General features: G+C 44.3%; 1 protein-coding gene across 1 annotated transcript; it reads right to left on the bottom strand.

Annotated features, from left to right (window-relative positions):
• Window positions 1–3,674: 3,674 nt before the first annotated feature.
• On the bottom strand, window positions 3,675–27,242 carry npy2rl (neuropeptide Y receptor Y2, like). Its single transcript, XM_035149513.2, has 6 exons — window positions 26,386–27,242; window positions 11,377–11,655; window positions 10,352–10,484; window positions 5,232–5,397; window positions 4,891–5,044; window positions 3,675–4,259 (listed from the first exon to the last, which is right to left on the bottom strand). The coding sequence occupies exons 2-6, from the start codon at window positions 11,566–11,568 to the stop codon at window positions 3,675–3,677; spliced, it is 1,230 nt and encodes a 409-aa protein (XP_035005404.1). The 5' UTR covers window positions 11,569–11,655; window positions 26,386–27,242.

Here is a 27,242-nt window from a genome sequence, read left to right as displayed (position 1 = left end):
ATTGGATGTTGACAACTTCTTTCTTTCCATTTTTTAATTGGTCAGTTTTGTACCTTTGACTAATTCCTGACTCATCGCTCCGGCGACCTGCACTTTTACTGTCGAAACCCCGGACGCCAAAAATAACAATAACAATCCTCAAGTCTGTTGACAAGAGAGCACAATGACGTATCCATGCAATGCATTGTGGGATAGCTTTGTGTTTGACCCATTTCCTCAATGTGACGCTGTAAAAAATTGTAAAATCTTCCAACTCAAATCCAGAGGTTTTAACACATTGAGCTGCTGTTATTGAACTAAAGCACGTTATGGTTTGTTATTAAATTTAATCTGAAAATCATGCCTAGAAAATGATTCAGGTGGACACAGTCAAACACACGTTCGAAGCATCGACAAGATGAAACTGTCTTTTTGTGAGGAATCATTGTGACTCTAAACTCAATCCAAAACAAAACAGATAACTCTTATTATTTCCTGTCCGTCCTCAGAGAGACGCCATTTCTGGCTTGTTGAGGTGTGTGCGTTCATAGGGGAAGAGAGCGAGGGGCTGAAACCAGGATGGAGATCGACAGCTGGCGAGGTTCGGAGGGAGGGAACAGGGGGATTGTGGGATTTTGGCTTGGGCGAGGCAGTGACGTAGCTCAGAGATGGAGAGAGAGAGAGAGGATCTGCTGATCGAGGGATTTAAAGAGGAAAAGACGAGCACGGGGACAAACAGACCGAGTCCAAAAATCATTTAGGATTTTATCTGCAGGGTTTGATCCTCTGTAACAACACAGTTTAAACTTTATTCTCTTTCTAATCACTTTTCTTATCGCTCAGTTTAAACTGATACCCTCCCTCTAACGTTCATTAACAGGAGCAAAGTGTTTTCCGGTTGTTTTTCAGCTCATGAATATGATGACACAGCTCCGGCCAGAGGTAAACTGAGACTTATAATTACAATATGCTAATTCAACTTTAAACCCTGAAACAAAATGACCTTTGGTGATAAACAGTTTAAATAAGGAATTTAACTTGCAATGTGACAATTAAAGATATAACTGCTGTTTGTTTAATGCATGAGCAGAACTGCAGCTGAAGGTGTTGTGGAAATAAACCAATGTAAGTTTAATTACCTCCGTCAAAGAGGTTATGTTTTCACCCCTGATCGTTTGTTTAATCCTCAACAGGATTGAGCGAAATCCACACAATGGATTTCCACGAAACGTGCCGGGAGGATGTGACACGGGAAAAATGAGAACTCATTAAATTTTGGATCCGGACAAATTGCCAGATCCAGGAATTTTATCATCACCGTCTTGAACATTGCAAGAAATAGCATTTTTCCACGGAATAATTTGTGGCTCTTGATGGAAGAAAAAATGGCGGAATTAATGCAGTAGGCAGCTGCCACACGGGGGCGTCGCAACAGGGAAGGCACTATTTAGCTCATTCTTGCTCAACGTTGGATATGGAAACATACGGAGCCTTCTGTCCGTACTCTGTGTTCACTTCGTCCTTATTCGTGAGCGTCTTCTGAAAGTTTAATGAGACAGAAGAAACTGAGCAGGACCACCATAAATCGTGGGGGGGGGCAGTGTAGCCAATAGTTGAAGCGAGACGATCATAGGACACGAGGAAGAAATTTCAACAATGTTGGAAATTCTTGAGGAGAAACTCTCTCAAAAGGGATATCGCCCTCTAGTGGATGCTCTACTTAACAGCCAACATCGTTTAAAATGGACAAATCTTGTTTTGTACAAGGAGGCAGAATGAGCCTTAACTCAGAGCCTCCATGTTGAGTGCAGGAGGCCAAAAGTTGTTCTTATTATTTTTAAAAAGACCTTATGCCGTCCAAAGGGCTATTAAAAATAATAAGTACAACTTTTGCCGTCCATCTGTTCGGCCGATCTGTACGAGCCAAGACATCAGTGGACTTTGATCGGCGGCTCGACGGATGTGCCCACAGGTGGAGGGCGGGTTGGCAGCGCAGCGCCTGAAGCTTCTCCAGTGACGTAGATAAACTAATTGAAATGTGTTTTGGACACAAATTAAATGCAGTCCAGTATGTTTGAGCTTCCAGGCTGCATCCAGAACTCCGCTCCTTCTGATGCTACACTCATACACAGAGGGTAACTCTTAAATTCAGATGCTGCGACTCTTAAATTCATCCCTCACTTCTCCCAGTTTCTCCTCCTGAGCCTGAAACTGCTGCTGCTCAGCGACAGGCATATGCTGTGTGACGTCTGATCGTTATCCTCATGTCAGGGTCAGAGGTCGTGAGCTCACAAGGCCTCCGTATCCCGCCCCTCATCTGCATTAGCCACTCTTTCTGGATCCACACATCTGGTGCTGAAGTTGCATTGTGGGTAACGTAGGCAACCAGGTATCGCATGGTCGAAGAACATCTGGATTAACAAAAAATACAGCTGCATCAAATTGAATCATTTGAAGAGTCTGACGGAGTTTCAGCAGAGCAGATCCAAACCAGCAGAGTCGTGTTAAGTAATGGATAATTTGAACTTTTTTATGCTTACAAAGCTAAAACGAGCTGATCTGACGTCAGTGAAATAGAAAAAAGAAGTGAAATAAACGACTTGAGCATAAATTTGTGTTTGAGAGCTTTCTCTCTCTCTCTCTCGCCTCATTATCCCTCTTTTCACTCCTGATCCTCTCTCTCGTTTCTCTTCATCCTCCGCTCTCTGTCCTTCATCAACGAAAAAGAAAAACAAAGCGTCTCCTCTTTTTAATCCCAGTCAGTTATATTCAGACCACTCGCTCTCGCTCTCCCCTCTTAGTCACCACGTCTCTCGTTCTCCGTTTGTCCGCCTCCTGCACGCCACTTTGTTTTGCGGAATAATGCACATCAAACACATTTTCATGACGTGACAGTGAGGGAGATTTCACAAATCTTGCATCATGCATCCTCGAACCCGTCCAAACTTTTTATTTTTTTTCTGTTGCCTCTCAAAATTGTTTGGACACGGTTCCCCGGTGCTTTCAGTTTTGCTCGCTTCTGGGAAACATGTGGACAATCGGCTGCCATCAGCGCTCGTTAAACCCTCGCAGCGCGGCCACGTGTTCAAACCTGTCGTCCGTGAAGCGCTCCAGGTTAAACGTACGAGCTAAATGCTTCACGTGTGGGATGGAGGTGGAGTTAAGCCCTATGTTTGGCGTTGTTGAATCAGACTCTTTTCGGAAAACAATCATAGTTTCATGACAAACGTCTCGTTGAGCTCCAGATCTGTTCGTCTTCACTCGGTAAAGTTTGAACAAAGGTTTTCAGTTTCACAAAGCTGGAGAAAAACATTTGAATTGTCGGCGTCCCCTGTCACGATGAGGTAACGTCCTCAAAGCGACGGTACTTTGATTGGTCGAGCAGAACTTGACTCATTCTGTTCTTCTGTCATTCTTTGTCTAATCCCTGCTCATATACACCTTCGGATTCCAGAACCTCTTTAATCCCCCGTCGTCCTCCTCTCACTCTGTCGTTTCTATTTTCTCCTACATCTTTATCCTTCTCTTTCTGTCGCCGTGTGGAATCTCGTCTTCTTCTCGTATCTATTGTCGTCGGGGGAACAATAGATTTCCTGACGATGATTTTCTCTTCTCCTTCCTGCCTCTGTAATCTCTTTATCGCCGTCTTGTCATCTCCGTCCTCTCCTCCATCACCCCCCCCCTCCCTCCGCCGCTCACACGTCGGTGGCGCTCAGGTGGGTCGACACGACATCCTGGGTCTCCAGCACTATCTTCTTTGCCCTCCCTCCTCCTCCTCCCCCCGCTCCCCCGACAGGGTGAATGCTGTCCAGCCGGCCGCCCCTCCCTCGCTCCCCTCCCCTGTGACACTTGAAGACGGCGAGGAAGGCGGCGCGGTAGTTGCGGTTCATCCAGCCGTACAGCAGCGGGTTGGCGAAGGTGGAGCACATGGCGATCACGTGGAAGACGGTGTAGAGCAGGCGGTAGTCACGCATGTCCAGCACCGTGCTGTAGAAGTCGGTGGCCAGCTGGAAGGCGTGGAAAGGCAGCCAGCTGACGGCGAACACCACCACCATGGTCACCAGCATCTTGGTGGTCTTGCGGCGTCGGCGGTGGCGGTCTGAGCTAGCCGTGCTGTTGTTGCAGGCCTCCGCCGGGCTGACGTGGCCGCGCAGTTTGGACCAGATGCGGGCGTAGGCGAAGGAGATGATGGACAGCGGCAGGAAGTACTGCAGGATCACCATGGAGATGCTGTAGACAGTGCCGTCGGTGCTTTTACCGGGCCACTTCTCCGTGCACACCTGGGATGAAACAGACACACATTTTAAATATAATTTTAATTCAACTTATTCAAAGAGATTAACTTTGTTTAGGTCTAATTTATATAATATTTTATTTAGTATCTTAAGGTTTAAGTGAGTTTGTGTTTAGAGCTTGTTGCACTGCCCCCAAAATATTTGTTGGGAGCTTTAATTCAGTTTAGATTCAGTTGAGTTTTTCTGAGATAAAACATTAGGTTTGATTCAAGATGATTAAAAAAGAATGTTAGTTTCGTTTATTTCTGATCTTCGGACTGAATATATTTAATTGGATTCAGTTACAGATTGAAACAGTTTCTGTGGAGGACGAAGTTTCTGCAGCGAATGAAAGGACATGAATAAAGCAGGAGGGAGGAGAAGAACAGAAAGACAGGGAGGATAGAAGGGCGAGGGATGAAAGGAGAGAGGGATGGAAAGAGAGAAAGATGAAAGAGATGGAGAAGAGAGGAGGGGTACGAGGGGCAGCGAGGACCGAGCAGGAAGATCAAAGCCACATATGAGGAAGAGATAGGACTAAAGTGTTTGATAGTGAAACATGGTGTTACAGGTGTGTGTGTGTGTGTGTGTGTGTGTGTGTGTGTGTGTGTGTGTGAGAGTGTGTGTGTGTGTGTACCGGTATGCTGTGTCCAGGCTCCACAGTGAAGTGGCTGTACTCTCTGAAGATGGCCAGCGGACTGGCCAGCACGGCGCTCAGCACCCACGTCAACGCTATCACGCCGTAACACACGTCCTTACGCATCCTGGTCTCCAGGTGGTACACGATACACCTGAAACACACAACACACACAGGTTTGTTCTGCTATCCTTTTCAGGACATTGCATTAACTTCCATTCATCGTGGACAGCCTCAGCAAATCCTTATAATTACCCACGTACACAATAATAATTTTTTTTATCTTGTTTCCTTCACTAAAGTTTAGAAAAACAGTTTTTAGCTTTGAATCCCACACTCACCTGTGTCGGTCCAGGGCGATGACGTTGAGCGTCACCGTGGAGACGTGCACGGCGAGCCCCTGGGCGTAGGGCACCAGGAAGCAGAGGGTGCTGCCGAGCTTCCACTCTTCCTGCAGCGTGTAGACGAGGGTGAAGGGGAGGCACAGCGTGTTGACCAGGAGGTCGGCTGCAGGAGACGGACACACAAACAAATTCTTCATTCAGACTGAAGTCCAACACATTTATTGTCTTTCACAGACGCATAAACATAAATGTACAAACAGAAAAACAAACTGAACCAACAAAGGGTTTAATTACGCTGAACACTGATTGGCTGAAGAGACCAGGAGCAACTGACAGAGACAGGAAGTAAAGCAACAACCGACAAACAAGAGTAAATAAAACATGAAGAGAACATTTTCCAACAAGTCACACTTCTATTTTTAAGAAATATAAACACAAATAAAACCTCATGAAGAAAAGTCTAAAATCACAATCGTCCCCAAAAAAAAAATCATACAATAAAAACTTAGTTGACTGATGTGAAACACGTTCGTTAATCAAAACATTTGTACAGCGCTTAAATTTCACCTGTTGGCAGTTTCCTGTCCACAGCGCCCCCTGCTGGTACTAGTGTTAATGTACTTGGTGTCCTATTAAAACAGATTATTTAAAACCATTAATCCGTGATGTTGAAACACATCCTGTTTTTAAATAAGACGAATGAACCAGTGAGTCACAGCAGCTGCTGCCGTCGAAACAACTGGTGAGTCATCAAAGAGAGAGAGAGAGAGAGAGAGAGACGCCATCTGCTCCGACAGCTGCCGACACACAGCAGGTCACATGATCAGTTTAATCAACATCTGCAGATAAATGTCTGGGATCATCAACGTGCACAAACACGGACGTCCACATCATCCTCCGCTCCTACGATGATGTTTAACTTTCTTCTTTCTACGAGTAAACAAATTCAGAACAGAGAAGCTGCAGCTCAAGAAGCATTTTTCAGAACTGTCCTGGATGTTGATTGGTGTTTACAGCAGCCAATAGCTCTGAATGTGCCTCATGCCCTCTTGTGGCAGTCGACAGTAACCAGCAGCTCAACATGGAGCGTTGTAACGACAGCCCGCTCTCTGTCGAGGACGACTTCTCGCCGCCACCTTCGTCTACGCCTGCGGATTCAACCGATGAACGTGACGGTGTAGATCCCTGTGCTCCGGTCGCTAACTGTCAGAATCTATCGTCACAGAGGAGGAAGATGAAAATACCTAAAAGCTTCCTGCTGTTTTCTCACAATGGGCATTCTGAGGAGCTTTTACTCCCACTGGGACATCTGTGGGCTCACATGCAGCCCCTCAGGAGCGTGTACAAGTTCAAAGTCTGAAAGCAGCTTTGGAATCTAACCCTACTGTGATCGAGCCGCCTGCTGCTCCGATTGATCGGCGTTTGGTCGATGTGTCAGAGCTGCAGCCGCTGTAAAGGAATCCTCCCGTTAGGTGTGACCACCTGGGGGCGCTGGTGTCCTGGTAGGGGAGGCAGACTGTAACCGTCTAAGCCGATCAGTTAGAGATGATGTAACTCCGAGGTCATTGTGACAGAAAAAGGTAAAAAAGCAGATAGGGTTTAGTTAGGAGTGACGACATTTGGATTCACAAATCGTGGCGTTCTGCTTCCTGGGACGCCGCAAGCCAAAGAAAGAGAGAGAGAAGGGTGGGGGGGCATGAGGAAGATAAAACTGTGAGAGGAAAAGAGATGAGGTCGTTCCTCTGAAAAACATTAATCGTGAGGTTTCGACAGTTAACTGAAGAACTTCTGGTCAGAGGAGAAGAAGACCTCTGACACAAAAGACAGACTGAGAGAAATAATAATTATCACAAGGATCGGCCGAATGAGTCAACTGTTTATAACACGATCTCTGCTCCTTTTTATATCCGGGGGAATTGAACCGACAACCTTCTGGGCGCTATCGTTCTACATCCCTGCACATTTCACATTACATCAATCACACTCTCTCTCTCAATCTTTACATTCAGAGCTTCGGCCGCAGGAGAATCGCTTTCATGGAATCTGCTCTCAAGCAGACGATGTTTATATATGCTAACGTCTCTGAGGTGCGTTCTCCTTATAGATACATTTACATTAGAATATCAGGAGGAGACAGTTACAGGCGGAGAGAGTGTCCTCTCAGTTCCAGTTTTACAGTGAAGCTTCAGAGCTTGAATAAGAACTAAGAGCTGAATCTGTTCAATAAGACAGTGTAACCACTAACTAGCAGCTATTAAGACAAAGCAATGCTACCCACAAGGACAAAAACTGGTATGTAGCCGCCATTGTTTTATTACGATTATATAATCTCAATTACCTTGTATTATATTGCGTCGTTTCCCTTCATCAAATCAAACAATAAAATTGTAGTGATGCAACATATCCTGAGAGACGCAACTCATAAAATACAAAATATATTAAAGAAATGTACAAAATATGAAAAGCCACACATATATTTTAATTAGATTTAAATGTGATTAGCTTGAGGGTTAAATGAATATGTGACGGCTCATTGTCACATCCTGGATGTTAAAGCGACAGAAACACTCAGAATCAAACTTCTGAAAACTCAAGAGGGCGAAAAGAAAACGAAGTTCATTATGTTTTACACAAGGGATCAGTGTGTGTGTGTGTGTGTGTGTGTGTGTGTGTGTCAATATTAATTACAGTTTTCTCACAACACTTACACTTTCCAGAACAACCAACACTCCAGGCTACACCTACACACACACACGTTTCCTTATTGGCTAACAGCTGCAGAAGGAAGCAAACGAACCAGGAGGTGAATTTTAATTTGGATCCTCGTGGACGGAGCGACGGCCTGAAGGTCGCTGAGTCACGGTGAAGAGAATTCATTATGTACAAAACTTCAGGGGATCGTTTCTAGCTTTTATCGAGGTGATGAACATACACAAAACAAAAGTTTTGTTTTCTTAATTTTAGATTCAAATTGAAAAACACGAGGTCGTCTTCGTCCTGACTGTGACTCCTCGTCTGTGTCCTGCGCTCTGACGACCCCCGAGGGGAACTTATGATCCGTGACATTGGGCTGTATAATGAAAATGTGAACTGACTTGACTTGACGTCCCTACATGGTCGTTTTCATTGTTAGTGACGGATTGTGTCTGGAGGGATTCACATGAAACAAAGTGAGTCGACCGATGCGACGCTTCACACATTGTTGTTGTTACGTTGTTTTTATTTCACTGATACGAGCTGTGACTCTTTACTGTCGACGCTCTGCAGACGTGTCAGAGCTGTGCTACGTTCCTGCTGATGTGAAAACCAACGTTTGTTAATGTGCAGCTGATTCATGACTCTCTCCATGGTTCTGAAGTCAGATCTTATCTCTGTCCGTGGTGCTGAGGTCCGATCATGTCTCTGTCCGTGGTGCTGAGGTCCGATCATGTCTCTGTCCATGGTTCTGAAGTCTGATCTTGTCTCTGTCCGTGGTGCTGAAGTCTGATCTTGTCTCTGTCCATGGTTCTGGAGTCCGATCTTGTCTCTCTCCATGGTTCTGAAGTCCGATCCCGTCTCTCTCCATGGTGCTGAAGTCCGATCCCGTCCCTCTCCATGGTTCTGAAGTCAGATCTTGTCTCTGTCCGCGGTGCTGAGGTACAGTCCCGTCCCTCTCCATGGTTCTGAAGTCCAATCCCATCCCTCTCCGTGGTGCTGAAGTCAGATCTTGTCTCTGTCCATGGTTCTGAAGTCCGATCTTGTCTCTCTCCATGGTTCTGAAGTCCGATCCCGTCCCTCTCCGTGGTGCTGAAGTCATATCTTGTCTCTGTCCATGGTTCTGAAGTCAGATCTTGTCTCTGTCCATGGTTCTGAAGTCAGATCTCGTCTCTGTCCGTGGTACTAAGGTCCGATCCCGTCATTCTCCGAGGTGCTGAAGTCTGATCCTCTCCCACGTCCATCCATGCTTGTTTATTTGCTCAAACATATTTGCTGCTACACTTGGTTTTGTTTCAGTGTGAAGGGTTATGATTGAAATGAATGTGCTTCAGGCAGCAGCAGTAATTTCCCTCCCACAGAGCCCTGCACCTCTTCACACCCCATTACTTCTCATTGTTTGTGTCTCTTATTTGTCAGTTTGTTTGCTGATGAGGTGTTTAATGATTCTCCTGTTGAGTTGTTTTCATCTTAATTAAATTTATTTATCACACTGTGATCATTTTACCCGTTTGTTAATTGCACGTAGCTGCGTTCAGCATGCTTTGATTGAACTTCTCACTTTTAACATTTTAAATGAATACCTTTCGTTAGGTGTTGATTTGAGCACCTGCCCTGAAGCAAAGCAGATCCACTGTCTCATAAGAAACACGCAGTGCTGAGGTGACGTCACGTCGTTACTCTGAGAAAAGATTATTTGTGTCACAGTGCTGAGTGGATGATGGTTTAGTGTCGTTCGTGGCTTCTGTTGTTGGTATCTCAATTCTCGGGGCTGTTCGGGGTGAAAGTTGAGGTCGTCACACATCATTACTGATCCGCTTAAATGTGCATAAAAGAAGCTGGATAGAAAAACATTTATATCTTTAAAAATCATCACAAGTCACCCTTGCCTTTCCTCTCTCGCTCTTTTTGGCTCTCAAAGGTCTGTATCATCCTTGTTAGTAAATAAAAAAGGAGATTAACATGTACATCATGAAGATGCCCCTAGGGATCCTTTTTAAAAAGGTCTTTAAGTGTTTCTTCTCTGTCCTCGCTGAGAAATCTATTCATGTGCTCACACGATCACATTTAACATGTCGTAAAAATAAAGACATGTGAGAATCAAACACGCGAACAATAAGCGTCTGATTTCCTGTGTTTGTGTCTGAGCCACAAAGAAGCAGACAAATCCCAGACATCACAGAGGATGAGCACATAACAACTGACAGATGTCTGAGTCATCCATGTCGACAATCTACAGACGGTACACAAACAAACGCACGACACACACACACACACACACACACACACACACACACACACACACACACACACACACACACACACACACACGTCACCATCTTGAGATGTCAGAGAGCATCTCCCGGCTGCGCTGACTCCGACAGCATCGGATTAGAAACAGCACAACGTGTGTGTGAACATACCGACAGCCAGGTTAGCGATGAAGAAGTTAGTGACGGTGCGGAGCGTCTTGAAGCGGTAGATGACGTAGATAACCAGAGAGTTACCCAGAACCCCCAGCACGATGATGGTGCTGTAGGCCAGGATCAACACCACCTGTAAACAAACAAACAAACAAACAAACAAACAAACAAGAACAGCTGTAAACATCTGTCACCGTATCTGGTACGTACCGGGTCATATTAGTGTCATCACTGTAAATGTGTCATCATAATGTCAGTAGTTGTGTTTATGTACTGTAGATGTGTGTGTCGGTGTCTGTGTAGATGTGTGTGGATATGTGTGTGCTTGTGTGTGTGTGTAGATGTGCATGTGTTGTTCCTTTATTCTTTTCTTTCTGTGTCTTACAGATGATTTTTCTTCCAGTGACACAATCGGGTCAAAACTTTAGTTTAAATACTTTTGTTTGTGATCAAATACCTGTAACATTTTCCCATCAGCCTCAGTGTCACTCTGTGTTTACTGACTCCACCAAGGAGCTGACATCATCACCTCCGTCCGTCTGTTTGTTTGTTTTTATCTCTTTCTTCAAGATTGTGAAACTGGACTTTTTCACAGATTCTTCAGAGAATAATTCATGAAATAGAGGAATTCTTTCTGTGAGCGAAGTGGATCTGCACATTTTAACTTTTAAGATCATTTAAAACTCGCCCCGACCTTTATGTTGGTATTGCATCTTGCGTCATGTTAACTTATGAGGACGTGCACGACCTACGTAGCATACGTGAAGCGACCATCTGTCATACGCGTAGTTAACAGCAAGTATATTCTGATGCTAAGGCAGCAGATCGACATCTCTGCAGTCGGTTTGTTTATGTTCTTTCATGTGTCACAGCTCAGAGGAGCATCAACTGCTCTCTTTATCCTATACATATATAAATATATATACATATATATACATATATACATACATATATACACCCACATGCCACATCATGGGCCAATCACAAACCAGCGCTCTGGCTTTGATTGACATGTCAGCCTCTACCTGCACACTCAGCAGCCTGATGGGGTCCTCTGGAAAATTCACTGCCTCGGACACCAGCGACGGCAGCACCGGCGGGACGGCGCTGGCATCTGGGTCGTAGTCACGGTAACCGACGTTGCCGAGGTCATCGTCAGACGTGGGCAGGAAGTGGAGCTCGTCCAGTGAGTCGTTGGCTACGCTGATGGCCTCCATATCCAATCATACGCGTTCGTCCGTCAGAGGCATTTTACAGACACGCACACACATGCACACACACACGCACACAATCTCTCACACAGCCTGTGAGACGACAGAGAGACAGATAAGCAACAGGTGAGGAGGAGGAACATAAACATCCAGAACATCCACAACACAAGAGGCAGGACGGACAGATTCAAGGTCTCCGTCCTTAACTGGGCACTGGTTAAAGACGGAGACACAGAGATTGCAGACACATCACAGGATCATTCATGCTTGTGTCCATGTGATGAATTAAGACCTTTTAGAGAACAGCAGTCGAGCGTCTGACAGGTGATTTAGAGCAGTGGTCGATGCTGCAGATCCCTGATGTTACTCTCTGTTAGCAACGCTCCATCTATCACTCCATCAAACACCCACTTAACCTCCGAGCGTCCGCTGCAGCCGACGTGTGCGTCAATAAAACTCTGTGCTTCATGTTGTGTCTTTCAAATGATTACTGGGAAAAAACAACTACACTTTGAGGACTGATATTTATGAGTGTGTCTGATTTGGTGCAGTTTGATCAGTTTAAATGACTCTTGTTGGAGGTACGAGCTTGTTTTAAATGAAAGGTTATTTCAGGTCACTCCTTCAGAAATCTACCTGTTTTAATGGTTTACTCTTAATCCTTTAACCTAGAAAGTAAACTGGATTATGAGCAGAACAAAAAATAATATCATCAGATTCTCTGCAGCACAGAACTCAAAAAACAAATCACTGAACAAAATGTTTTCTAGTCATGTTGCAACTGAAATGATCAGTATCAAATATATATATATATTGTTTACTCATCATAAAAATTCCAGGAGGTCTATTTTTTTGTGACTAAGCTCAACTACCAAAAGAAGAGCAGATGAAATAAAGCAGCCGGAGATAACACAAAATAAATTTGTCCAGTTTTCGTTAAATTTAAGATCAGGAGCTTGAGACGAGGATAAGATCAGTTAATTAAGTTTAAAAACTCTGTTCAGCGGCTTTAGGAACAGCAGTTATCGGGCTGTGGACTTTATCCTGGAGCTCGGGTGATGTGCAGCAGCAGATGGTGGTTGTTCTGGGCAGCTCCCAGTGGTCTCAAACCCTCCGGCTGCAAATACTCCGAAAGGAAGAAGAGAACATTTTCGGAGCTTTGACTCAGATCACGTAGGCGAGAGGAAGTCTGAGCTGCAGAGAAGTTCTGCTGCGAAAACTACTCCAGCACTTTGTCTCTTTAATGTGAGCGACCACAAAGTGTTCTTAAAAAAGAACTGCACGAGCAGAAAGTAATTTTCAGAGAATCCCGAGAAAAGACAAACGATAAATGAGTTTTAGGAACAGTCTGATACGGAGACGCTCGTTTATCACCAGCTTCATTTAAAAAAAGATGAGAGTGCACCGGATCAGTTTCATGATACGGTGGCTGAACCCCAACGCGATCGCAAGACCCAAAACAAGATCGTAAAAGCCACAACGCGACTGCTGCCCTTTTTCTTTCGTTCTTACATATTTACCTTCCTTCTTAATTTATTCTAATTTGTGAAAACAACACTTTTGTTGCTTTGATGCATCTTTTCTATTTGCACTGAACGTCTCCTGCCCTCATTCTCTCTGCACCTTCAACATACACAATGTTCCCACATGTCAAAAATAACACATTCCACGTAAATAAACACAAACAGAATATTTTTAACCGCACATGTATTTCCCTGCATACTGTGAAAAACATGGTCTTATATAAAAACGTAAACAGGGTCACTGCCCCACGCTGCTTCACTGTGTGACACAAGCTTCTCCGCTAATTAACACATTCATGCATGAAATTAAATAAAGATCCAAACAAATGAAAATGTTGACACGTTCAAATTTGTTTCCGTAACTTGTTGTCAAATATAGAGACGTTAAAAAGAGCAGAGGGAGCGGAGACGGAGTGCAGCACAAAACAGGAAACAGAAGAAATTCTATACAGCTTTTTTAGAGTTTAGTTTAAAATATATTTTAAACAACAGTTTTTGAGGCATAAACATGTCCCCTCCACAATAAAAGCCTCCACTAATCCGCATTAGATTTTCTCATAACATACATACCCATGTAAAGTTGCTCTAAGAAACTCAGGCTACATCCACATGGACTACGTGTCGGAAGGTGTTAGGGACACGCCTGGAAACGCTGCTGGATCCGTTTTAGTTTGAAAACTCTCAGGCTGCGTTTTATTCTGGACGAACAGAAACTGAGATGTTTTTTCTTTTGAAAAACGTAATTTGTCAAATCAACACGTTTGGTTGTAGCCTCAGTTTTCTGTGTCCCACATCCAGCTGTGCGTCACACGGCAGACTCACAATTTAAACTCTGCGGTTCACAGGTGGGAGAACACAACACCAGCTGTGTCACAGTTACACACACACACACACACACACACACAAACAGCTGTGGCCTCTCCATTTCACAGCTCTGCAATGTCGGCCAGTCAACCGGCGTCCTCAGGGGGTATTAGCACTGGAATACAAACACCGAAACACACTCACACACACCCCGACGAAGCACTTACAAACATTACGAACACAACTGCAACCTCTCGGTGCCCTAAACTCTGGTGGGAATAAACACACACACTCCACTGAGCTGATTCACTGAGCATGTTGCCACAGGGCGTTTTGCCGCCCTCCTGCTCCCGCACGGCGCTGACAGGATCAGCCACGGTGCCAACTCGCGCTCGCCAGAAGAGAAACACAACATGGCAAGATGGCAAACTCACTCTCCGGAATGATCAGAAGTGTTCACGCCGCTTGCCGCCTTTTTCACGTCAACACGTCTACGAACAAAGCGCGGAGAGCAGAGACAAGACAAGGTTTCTATACTATAACCTCATATTAAATCAAATCTTACACGACAACAAACATGACCAGTAACGTGTCAGAGCAACATAGGACCATAGACAGTGATGACACCGTTCACACGCAGAAGCTGCCCGAACGTTACCCAGCCAACATCACATTCATCAGACAGGCTTCAAAGAAAATACAACAAATAAATAAAGTTCAAAGTAATCTTATTTGCCTTGCAGTTACTCCCTTGCAAGTAGAGGGTGCTGCAAAACCAAGTGACCCAAACACAAACTGAGGTTAATTAACGGTTCCTCACGCAGTCGCCTTTATTCTCAACTCTCAACGTTTCTCTCTGAGACGCAGGAATCCTGTTCTCTCCCCTGGAACGAGCCTCGCTGCACTTTTCAACATTTCTCAGAAGTGAGATCCGTAGAGTGGAAACGAGCGTGACGCTGATTAGAGGAGCTGAGCTGAGGATCCTTTCATTCCTCAGAATAATCCTCCAGTTTTACAGGAAGGTGACACTCCTCATTTATCCTCCAACTCAGTCTGACAATGTGGAAACCCACTGCAACATAATATCACCATGGAGACAGCTCTTTACTCTGTAGTTGTTTAAATTTTGGGACATTGAAATTATGCTGAATTAGATTTTAGCAGCGTAGAAATACATGTACAGACAAATATCACTGGATCACTTTGAAATTGAATAAATTGTCCGTCTTCTTGTGAACACAATATCAAAAGATGAGACCAGTACATAAGTCAAAGGTCACTGGGACCTGATCAATCCTGTTTTTGTTTTAGTGAATCAAGGATTTTCCTAAAAGTTTGTACAAATGTTCGAGGATCAAGCTGAAATACCGACGATATTTCAAGAAAATGTGTCCAGCACCAAGATCTGTATCAGTTCATCTTTGAGTCCAAGTGAAAGTTTGTACCAGATTTGAAGACATTCCCTCAAGCTGATCTTAAACTATCATGTTCACATACTTTGTGAGGCCACCGTGACCTTGACTTTGACCTTTGGCTACCAAACTGAAAACCAAGTTCAAGTGAATGTTTGTGCCAAATGTGAAACAATTCCCTCACGGCGTTCCAGAGAAATCTCATTGACGAGGCAGAAACGTGCTTTGTGAGGACACAGTGACCTTCTTGAGATATCGTGTTTCACGGGAATGGGTCGGACGGACAACCCGAAAAACATAATGCCTCAGGCCGAAGTGAGCACCCCCCCTGCCCTCAGTCGACCAGCAGCGCAGCTTCAAACGTTCCTGATCCGTCTGCAACGCGCTCTAACAGGAACTGGATCAAGGAGAAAAGAGGCGAAGGCGACAACAGCTCCGTCACGCTGCAGCCCCGCGGCGCTCCAACACAGGAAGTCGCAGCGAGCCAGGAGGAGCGGCCATTCACTTCCACTGAGGAGCGGGAAAACAAAATGGCCCGAGTCAAATCCAAAATCCAGGCCAACAAAACCTTCAAGGTCGGATTTTCTAAGATTTCCTGTCACAGGGGGACAATGACTGAGCAGCTGGAGTGTGGAGACGACAGCAGGGACGTGTCCGCCGACCCCTCGGACCTCGGGCCGTCTCAGAGCGGGACGGCAGCAGCTCGTCCAGGGATCAGCGAGCGTCACCAATTCCATTTCTGTCGTCCCAGATCAGAGGGAACCAATCACAGCAGTGAAACACAAAGAGTCCCACATGAGCCTTTCAACAAATGAAATGTGGCTTCAGAGAGATAAGAGCGATCGTCAGGTCACACGTCCACTTCAGGACCCGGCAGCTCAAACAGGAAGTCCCAGGACGAAGGAGCAGAGACGGAAAGAAGACGATAAACACCAAGAGTCGTTTCATCTCTGTGAAGATGTTTCAGAATTTAAAATTCTCCCAATTTTACAGTTTGACCTAAAAACCACATGAACAACAACAAGCTGACGACCTTAGTTTTAATCATTTTGAATAGAAGGGTATCAATATCATTCTTATATTTTTATTCTGGCTCTTGCTTGTATTTTATTTATCTATACTGTATTAGTTTGTTTTACTGGTTCTGTTTTTATTACTTTTTATTTCCTCTGGATGTTTTTCCTTTTTCAAAACCAATTTTTTTTTATCACTAGATTTATTTACTTCAAAACATCTTTTCTCTTTCAGCGTTTTATAATTGGATCTTTATCTTTTTGTTTTCCTGCCTCTGGCATTTCCTCGTTTTAAATTCATGAGATTAACGACAGATCCACTTAATGTTGTTTTTATCAATATAGACGTGTTTTTAATATTTTTATAGTTTTTATTCTGTATAAATCTGACTGTAGAAGCTACTTCATTACTTTTGTTACTGGTTCTCCATAACTCTTTCAATTTTTACTTCAATTATAATACATATTATACATACTTTTTTGTATTTTTACTTTACTGTTTTGGATTAGATGTTAATATTGTACTGTTTTATTCTCTGTACTTTATTACATATTGTTGATACTGTAATCTGGAGCAACACTTTGCTTCTGGATTAATAAAATCGTTTATCTTTTCTTAAATCCTGCACATGGTCAAATAAAAGTCTCTTTTCCTGACGCCACCAAACGCTACCGGCGAAGACTCTGAACTCTGTGTCGAAGGGTAAATCATATAAATCCTCAGTGAACGTACGATCATTTAATCACATTACTCCCTCACCTTGAAGAGGAACCTGACCTCTGACCTCCTCAGCACGATAAATCTGTCTCAGAGCGACAGAACACGGCAGCGTCCACGTCATCGTGTCTGGATTGAATATCGCTAAATCATCATCTTGGCTGATCTTTTGTGACCTGCTTGAGGAGCCGAATGCACCGGGGAGAGAGGGCGAGCGAGCGAGCAGCGGTACATCTAATGAGAGAGAGAGAGAGCAGCGGCCCTGAAGGCAACACGCCAAGAGTCAGAGGAAAACACTTCAACCTGAACAACTGACGAAGAGGAGCTCAGACCTCAAGATGTGAGGAAAAATATCGAGCAGGACTTTGTTTCATTTTGACCGATGCCGTGATTCTGATAAACAACAAAAATAAAGATAGAGATATTATTTCCTTTAAATAAGCAGCTCACTCACCTACAGGGTGTTAATTATTAAGACAAATCATAGAGTGGAGAGAATAAAAGTGATTAAATATTTAGATCATCCACTGGGCTTCTTCCGATCATTGTCGTGTCAGTTGAAACGCACGGTTTAAAAGCTCCACACATTAAAAAAAAAAAAATCACACACAGACTAATGGCTGTCAAGTATTTTCAGGTCAGACCCCAAAACTTTTAATTTACGCCTCAAACTGTATGAACTGCTGCAGCGCTGTATGAATAAAGCTTTTAATTATTGCATCACCTGTTTGTATCAATCCACTGATGATGAATAAAACATCAAACTGTTTTTGTTTTTTTATTCTCTTGAAGCTTTGGGCACGAGATGTAAAATTCTGCCCAGATGATCGATTAGTAAGAGAAACATTGACGCCTGGAGTTTGAATTCTTCAGGGAGCGCGGCGGTGGAAGGGACGATGGCGAACAGATAGAGGAAGTGGGCAACGCTGTGGTGAGCGGGGGGGCATATTGCTCTCAGCGTCCCGGCGAATCCCAGCGGCTCGTTAAACTTTGAACAGCAACACAACTCTGCTGATTAAGAATTGATCGTGAATGAAACTCAGCATTGTTCATCACTTTGTCAGCAGGAAAAACATCGGCTCACCAGAAACCCTGCGTCGCTACCACCAGGCAGGATGGACGCTGGATTACAGAATCCGAGTACAGCTTTTATTCACGTCTGGTTTGTCACCAAAAAGGTTTTGTGCCGCCTGAACGTTTACGATCATGTTTTCACTGTCTGCGATAAAGGTCACGACGCTGCCGCAGGTCGCTGAGAGAAAAACTCAAAGTCAAATTAAACACATTAAAGAAAACAAGACATTTTTTAATGTCAACAAGTAAAAAATAGCAGCTTTAATGGAAAAGATTGAGAAAAACACTGCAGGGATTTACTGATCGAAAGATAATATCAGAGGTCGATGGTTTTAGAAGAACAAACAATATGTGAAGGGCAAAGTCGCACAAACAGCAGCTGGGCCTGAAATATTTCACTTTAACTTTAAATCTAAAATGTTTGGTTAGTTTGGAGGAGATAAACTGGTTTCTGTTATAAACGTTTCAAGTGATAATCAAGAGATTAAATATTTGTGTTTGAAAGTAAAAAGATTAAAAAGAAATGTTGAAATCACTGATGGAACATTGAAAAGATTTTAATTAAAATACTGTTAAAATAAAGTCTAATAAAGGCTCGGAAATCATAAGTTAATCAAAGTAGTGTTATAATAAAGTCAGTTACTAAACAGTTATATTAGAAAGAAGTTAAAGTACTATATTAATAAAGTTAAAGTTCTGTTATAATAAAGTTGAATAAAATTCTGTTATACTAAACAAAATGGCGAACGAAAAGGACATCAGTCACGAGACGTAAATATGGACTCGTCTTTTCTGGACAGTATCTCCAGTCTGCAGCTTCGTCCAGGTGGATTTCTCGCTCTGATTGGACGGAGCCGGTGAAAGCCGACAGCTTTGAGGCTGGACAGCAGGAGGATTAGTGTCGGACAGATGATTACAGGTGGACGGACGATCTGCTCGCTCTCAGACAAACACTGGAATCTGGTTAAAGAACAATTCGAGGACAAACTGGACGAAAAGTGCAGGAGTTTGATGTCTCCTGATCCCACACACTGTATCTGTGCGGTGCAGCCGCTCACGCTCCTGCTCAGCCGGGTAACACGAGGTCGGATGCTGCTGACGCAAGAGCATCTATTTCTGCACCGACACTGACGAAGAGCACAAATTTACATTTTCAATTTGCATTGGAGCAAATTCATCTGTTACAGCGATTCCCCCCGAGACCAAACATGTGGCTGTAACTCCGACCTGAGAGCTGAAGCCGATCAGCTGATTTCAGGAGGAACTTCACCTTTAGTTCCTCCTCGAGTCCTTGAACAGTTTCAGACAAGTGACACGAAACGTTCAAACACCTGAAACGTGACATCCAACATTCAGCGAAAACTTTGCCTCTTTCTGCTCACGCTCACCTGGGACGAGGACCGAAATAGAGGCGCTGCAAGTGACGGGGATGTGAGAAAATGGAGTGATGAATAAATCAGTGGAGGGTGATGCACAGCTAAATGGAGAGGGAGAGAGAGAAAGAGAGAGAGAGAGCGAGTGGATTTCCGTAAATACGAGAGCACGTCTCACATTTCAGGGTTTTAATCGATGCAGAGATAAAGTGAACGAGGAGCTCTGAGTTTTTTCACTTGCTAAAATAAAAATGATTTGTCAGTTTGAAAAAAGAAACTGTCAGAGGATGTTTACATATTAAAGCTGCGTGACAGGATTGAGAACATGGAGAATATGTGAAAAATCATCAGACTGATAAATGTTTTCCACTGTGAAGATTTGAACAAAAGCCTTTTTTTGTTGTTCACGATGTCACAACAGATGCTCTTATGCCTAAACTGTGTGGGTGAACTGAATGTGAATCGGAGTTTTTCAAAATGTGACATCTGCGCAAACATCTGTTGTTTGGATTTGAACATAGCACGAAACGTGAAGGTATTACACTGCTTCTGATGCAGGGAAACACATGCTTCCGATGCTGGACTTCAAAACATTACACCTTTAAAAAATGATCCACAGCCTTTAGGGAAAATATTCAAAGTGCAAATAAAATTTAACGGAAGCAAAAATGTTTTATACATAAAGAAATTTAAATTCAAGCGACAGAGACAAAAGCTTTCTGGAGAAAATTCATGTGATTGAAGCAGCAGGACGAGCGTGAGGAGTGCTACAAGGACTTTAAAGAAAAGAAGAGATGAAGGGAGGCGACGAAAGAGGAGGGGAAATACAAGGAAAGAGAGCGAGGAGGGAGGGAAGGGAAGAGGGGAGGAAAAGAAGGGAAGAGAAAAAGGGGAAATGACTGAACTGTGTGCAAACAGACTGTGTGAGCAGATTAAACGAACTCGGTCCGCCTCACCTCCAGGCCTCCTGCGTGTACCTGGGATTTATCAAGGCAATAAAACTGAGATGGACTGAAGTAAATTAAATGAAGCGGGGGAGGACAGGGGTGAGGGGGTGAGTGAGACCAGCTGGAGGATGTAAATGTCAGCGCTACCTGCCACCAAGAATCCGTCAAACTCAGCGGACAATAAACTGATCGCATAAAATATCAGCAAGTATAAAAACGTCGTCGTTGGTGGGACCTCGCTGTACGACCACAACTGCACCGATAAATTCAGTGGACTGATAAACCATTCAGGCCCTGTTGTGTGTGTGTGTGTGTGTTTGTGTGTTCACGAGTCTTTGTTTAATCGACACAACAAACGGGGAGCTGCTCATTAAAATAAAACCAGATCGATTATGTCACAATCCAAACGGTTCCCATCACTTCAGTCCTCAGCTGTGACGTCAGCGTGAACGGCTGCGAGCACATGTCACATGTTCCTCATAGACCTGTGGCACATTTCCTCTTTCAGCATCAGAGAGAGAGCGAGCGAGCGAGAGAGAGAGAGACACACGTGTGCGGAGAGAATAAAAATACTTCCTGTCATTCAAAAGACAACACGCAGACACACACACACACATTTACCTCAGAACTCATCAATCCTTTATCTGAAACCTCTGCCAGCTGGAAAATACCATGAGTGAGTTGTATTTGTTCTAGTGGGTGAGTTGTGATTACATGTAGCTCTGAGAGATAAAAAATAACGATGAGTGACTTCCAGAAGCATCATAATGAGTCAATATCTTTCTGCTTAATACACACGGAAGAAGCCAGTGGCCATATGGCTAATATTGTGTGTGTGTGTGCCCGTGTGTGTGGTAATAGGTTGTTGATAAGGCGGATGAACATGGTATTTTATGGCTGAATGTTCCAACCAACTCGACTGTAACCTCAATAAAAATGTCAGCTTTAATTAATTCCCCTGATAGGGAGAGAGGGAGAGAGAGAGAGAGAGACAGAGACACAGAGACACAGAGAGAGACAGAGAGAGAGACAGAGACAGAGAGAGACAGAGAGAGAGAGAGAGAGAGAGAGAGAGAGAGAGAGAGAGAGAGAGAGAGAGAGAGAGAGAGAGAGAGAGAGAGAGAGAGAGAGAGAGAGAGAGAGAGAGAAGAGAGACAGAGAGGGGAACGTTTGAGAGGATTAATAGAAATCAGCAAGCGGACTACGGAACAGAGGATGTGTAGTGTACAGAGACGTAAAGAAACATTTCTTTTGGACAGACCTGTCCACATATTCAAGTTCACACCTGTTTGGTAAGAAGTAAGAAGAAAGAAAAATTCAACAAGATCAGAGGGAGAGAGGGATGAAGAAAGACATGAAAGAAAGAAAAATAAAGAATAAAAAATGAATAAATGAGAAGACTAGCGAGGGATAAATGTTGCGTGAGTAAAAGGTGTGCTGTGACATAACGAGCGGACATGACGTTCAGTTTTAAACGTGACCCTTCAATGAAGCCGTCGACCTCGAGTCCTTTCCCGATTCAACGAGCAGGACGCACACATCGTCCAATCACAGAGCAGCGTACAGACAACATGAAGCTACATCATGTAATGAAGCATTTTGATATAACTGCACATCGAGTGATGCATGAACACACAGTGTGTTCTCTGTAACAGATTATACAACGCAGGAAATTATTTATGGAAGGAAGCGACTGTTGCAGTTTCCACACACAAATGTCCCCGACTCCCCAAAAATGTCCTCACTAGCACAAAGTTTCAGAATTTTCCAAAATGTCCTTGGTTTTCAAAAGGTCTACAAAGTTATTACGGTCCCACAAAAATGTCCTTTCTAGAATTTTCCAATAAAATGTCCTCACTAGCCCTCAATGTCCTCATAAACTCAATATGTCCCCAGGCTTCACGGATGTGGCACTTCCCAGGAAATGTCCCGTCTTCCTTTCACACGACTGGAATGTCAATTTCCCCAAATTGCCACAACTTTCCCAGAATGTCCTGACTACCCCAAAAAGTTCCTGTAGTATCTGTAATTTCCAAAAATGTCCCAACTTTTGAGAAGAGGTTCCGGACAATCCTACAAAGTCCTTACTCCCCCAACATTTCCTTAATTCAACACGTCTTCACTTTTCCAGAAAACTTTCCTCTCTAACCCAAAATGTCCTTATATTCCCACTGTGTCCTCAGGTTTTTACAAATAACTCACGTCCAGGAAGTGTCTCCTCTTCCTAACAATTGTTCTCACTTCTTAAAATGTCACGAAATTTAAATTTGGTTTAAAATGAGCAAAAGTGACCTTGTAGTGCCAAAACGTCTCCTTTACACAAATGTCAATATTTGCATATGTTCTCATTTCAAAACAAACACACAAAAGGTCTTTACTTCACAATAACAAGCTTCTGCACTGACAAAATCAATGTGAAAACTTATTCTAAAGAGTCCCCCCCCCCACCACCTTAAATCTGTCTTTCTAAGAAAAATGTCCCCACTTTTCCAAACATCTTCACTTCTCTAAAATGTCCTCACCCTGTAGAAACATATAGACTAGTTTTGAGAAATGCCCAGTCCTTGGCGGTGAGACACACACTCAGTCAGCGGTGTTGCCTAAAGACTCGGTGCTGCCTCTGGAGACGACATTCATCATTGAGATGGTCTCAACATGAGTCCAGAGGTGAGAGCGGAACAAATATTCCTGCCGGGGGGGCGGGGGGGGAACCAAACCAAGCCGCTGATGAAGGGTCGAGTGAAAACGAACTTTAGGAAACAAACGTGTGAACAGGACACTGAGCAGGACGAGAACAAGCGAACCGGGTCCTGAGCCCGATACCGAACTCTTAGATCGTCACTCTGATTCGCGCATGAAGCAAATTAACGTGTAAACGGACGTTACACCGTGAACTGCAGCACAGTGGAAACACACAACTCTGCTGGTCACACAAACCGTCGTCGGCCTCCGTTCACTCCACACTAACACAGCAATGAACACGAGAAGAGAACAGAGGGAGGCCGGGTAAGAAAAATGTATTTTCAACCACAACAGCTGGATATTTTCTGTCTTTTTTTGGTGGGTTTTGTGTCTTTTTGGTTGTTGTGCATCTCTATGCAGTGGTTTTCTGTTTCTATGGTTTTCTGTCTCTGTGGTCATGACGCCCTCTCGACACGCCGCTGGTTGCTATCAGGCGGGGACAGAAACTGACAAGGACAAAGGTCTTATTTTTCAGAAATGTCCCCAGTTGAATGAGAACGTTAGGACTGTTATTTACGGTGTGACGTCCGGACCTCGAAGGCATCACACTCGTATCGAACTGTGATTTTAAAAAATGCAACGTTCAGCACTTTTTTTTTTCTTCATCTGGTTTCCTTGATTTTTTCCCCTTTAAATCACAGCAGGACTCGTCTCCTCCCATGAAACCTTTACAGTCGCCAGAGGCGGCGAAGCAGAACGGAAATCACTGTGTGTGTGTGTGTTCATTCATTCAGAGGAAACAGGACACGTGCTGTCGACAGTTGAAGGCAGAGCCACAGAAAGCGAGGGAGAGATATGGGGGTGGATGATGGAGGGGCGAGAGACATGGCAACAGACTGGCAGACACAGAGAAAGAGAGAGAGAGAGAGGGAGAGAGTCCATTTTTACCAACTCTTTTCCTTCCTTTTCTCTTCCTTTCCTTCAACACCCCATTCTTTCCCTCTACTCCCTGTCCTGTACTTCCTCCTTTTCTCTTCATCCTCTTCTCCTTCATTGTCCCTGTCTTTACCTGTCGCCTCCTTTCTTTCTTCCTCACCCCCTCCTCCTACCTCTCTTCTTCCCCTTTCCTCCAAATCTCTCTCCCTTCCCCCTCATTCCTTCCCTATCTCCTTCTTCTCTTTCCTAACTTCTCCTTGATTTCCCTATATCCTCCTCTCCTTTGTCTCTTTCCCTACCTGTTCCCTCCTTCCTTATCTCCTCACCCCAGGAGGTGGGCCTTCAGGTTGACTGAAAGGATGGAGGGTGGAGATAAAACCGAACACTTTCTGCCTCAAGGCGAAAAGTTGTGTGATGAAGCTGAGCTGCCAGCAGCCATTAGATCAGTGTGTGTGTGTGTGTGTGTGTGTGTGTGTGTGTGTGTGTGTGTGCGTGTGTGCGTGTGTGGATTTAAGCAGCTCACGCGGAACCCTGTGTTTGTAATTGCCCAACATCTGCACACTCATTAGAAGGGAGAGAGAGGTAGAGATAGAACAGGGAAACAGAGAGAACAGCTGATTACTGGTTTGGCGTCGTTTCTACAAACTGAATCCTTGTGTGTTTTTGCGCATATGTAGAAAACCCACATACATGTCACAGTGGGGGGGCCACTAAGCGGCGATCTGTGGCAAGGCGTAGAAGCAGCAGGGGGTCTTCAGGCTTTTGTGATTATGTAAGCGTGTAAATGGAAACGCTCTGCGCTTTCAGGCGACTGCTGAGAGAAGGAGGCGGCGGGTCCTGCACACTGGGACGCCGCCCACTCACCTGGCACGCGTCTGATTGGTCACAATCTGGAGCCGAAATAGTAAAACTATAAATCTTTTATCATCTTTTTTCATTTGTGTTCAAGTTAAACAGCAGCTGTAACGATCACCATCATTTTAACCATAGACTGTTTATATGATCAGTGCAGGTATATAAAGAAGATCAGTGATTCTATATAAAGATGATCAGCGACTGTATATAAAGACGATCAGTGACTGTACATAAAGACGATCAGTGACTATATAAGCGATCAGTGACTGTATATAAAGACGATCAGTGACTGATCAGTGACTGTATATAAAGACGATCAGTGACTATATAAAGAGGATCAGTGACTGTATATAAAGACGATCAGTGACTACTCAGTATTTCCTGGATTCAACAAATCAGCAACATAGACGGCACCAGTTCCTTGGTTTCCTGTGACGTCCCGCAGCGTCCTGCCCTGGAGTCACGAGGACAATGAGCAGCGCTGGACGAGAGACGATATTAAAATGTGTCCAGGGTGGTAAATGATTGGAAGTGGGTCACCAGCTGTCAGCTCAGAGGGAAACACTGCTCCTCAGTTGACCTCTGGTGCGATTCCTCTATTGTTCTGAGATAGACTGAAAATAAATGTCCTGGTCCAGGAAGTTGTTCTCTCTCTCCTTCACGTCGTCTCCGTAAGTTAAAAGGTCAATGGTTCTTTACCGGGGATGTTTTAAAAGTCGTAGAAGAAGAAGACGATGATGATCATCTAAGTAGAAGTTTGGAGATCTGAGTTTTTCTGCTGGAAATTATACTTCAATATTTAAACAGCGTTCTCTCCTCAGTGGAAAAAGAAACACGCATCTGCACATTTGGATTTTTTTGATGGAGTTTTAAGTTAATTTTAAGCGACAGTTGAGTAAAACACAAATCTGATTATTGAGCATGTGAGCAGATCTGTTCAAAATCATCTTTACAATACATCCACACATTCAACAGTAACACAGCAATACAACTAATGTAAAATTATATAACTGGTTTAACCAATAAAATCAATTAAGGCTTTAAAAGTTCTAATTAAGATTTAAAATTGGGTTTCCTGATGTTTGTTTGTGTGATTTGGCTTCAATTTCCCTTTCAATTAAAGTGTCCTGTCTATCTGTCCATTAATCAATCATCCATCTATCATCCATCCATCATCTTTCGGTAAAACCTCTTTAAAAAAATCATTACATTTAATAAAACTGTTTTTAAATTGAACCAAACTCGTGCCTTTTTTTTCACACGCACGCGAGCTCGTGCACTACTAGACCTCAGCGTGCCCGCGTGTCAGCCACTGTGCGCGTGTTCTCATGCATGCACGCACGTGTAAGTGATGACTCGGTTCCCAATGATTTGCGCACGTGTATCTATCTGCTTGTGCGTGATTGTCACCTCGTGTGTGCATGCATGTCTGCACGCGTGTGGGAATGCATGTGTGTGCATGTGTGTGCGTGTCTGACACACTGACCTGTGCGTCCGGCTCTCAGGACCCGGTCCTCGGTCAGCACGGCTCCCGGCGGCGGCGCTCGCAGACCCCGGTTCCCCTTGCTCCGTCTCCCGCGCACACCGGACACACACACCACGGGGACGGTCACGCGGCTCCCGGATGCATGAGAGAAAAATAACAATAAGGATAAATACGTCGTTTCTGTTGAGGCAGTTGCGAGTTTAAATCCCCATCCTGGTCCGTGTCCCGGCGGAGCGTCCTCTCTCCGAGCAGCCGCTTCTCCCTCACGTTTCCCGGCGGCACGATGACAACAATCCCGCTCACGTGCACGCCGCTGTCACTTTGGATGAGCGCGACCCGCCAGTAGATTCGTGCATGTGTCCCGTTAACGAAACGTCCTTGGACTCAGAGACAGTTTGTAACAATCTCCTGCTCCTCTGTCTGTGCGCTCTGGACACGGAGTGAGGCGCTTTACGCACCGTGCGTAAAAGGAGAGGAGGGATGGAGGAGGAGGAAGAGGGGGAGAGACAGATCAGGGAAAGTGGGAGGAAGTGATTATTAAGAGAGGAAGAAAAATGACAAGTGGAAAAGAGAGGAAGGTGAATGGAGAGATGAGAGGGAAAGAGAGGAGCTGAAGGAGTAAGAAGGGGAATGGGGGGAAGACAATGGGGCTGAGGAGGATTTCACTTCGAAATATGCAATTATCTGAAAATACTTGGAGGTTCAATTATCTCTCTCTCTCTCTCTCTCTCTCTCTCTCTCTCTCTCTCTCTCTCTCTCTCTCTCTCTCTCTCTCTCTCTCTCCTCACACACACATTGTCATGTGGACCATGCTCTTACACTCAAAGTCAACATGCAATATCCTGCTTCTTAGGACA

The sequence above is a fragment of the Hippoglossus stenolepis genome, chromosome 23 (assembly GCF_022539355.2).
Source record: "Hippoglossus stenolepis isolate QCI-W04-F060 chromosome 23, HSTE1.2, whole genome shotgun sequence".
Lineage (NCBI taxonomy): Eukaryota > Metazoa > Chordata > Actinopteri > Pleuronectiformes > Pleuronectidae > Hippoglossus > Hippoglossus stenolepis.
This window is presented reverse-complemented; position numbering and strand designations above follow the sequence as displayed.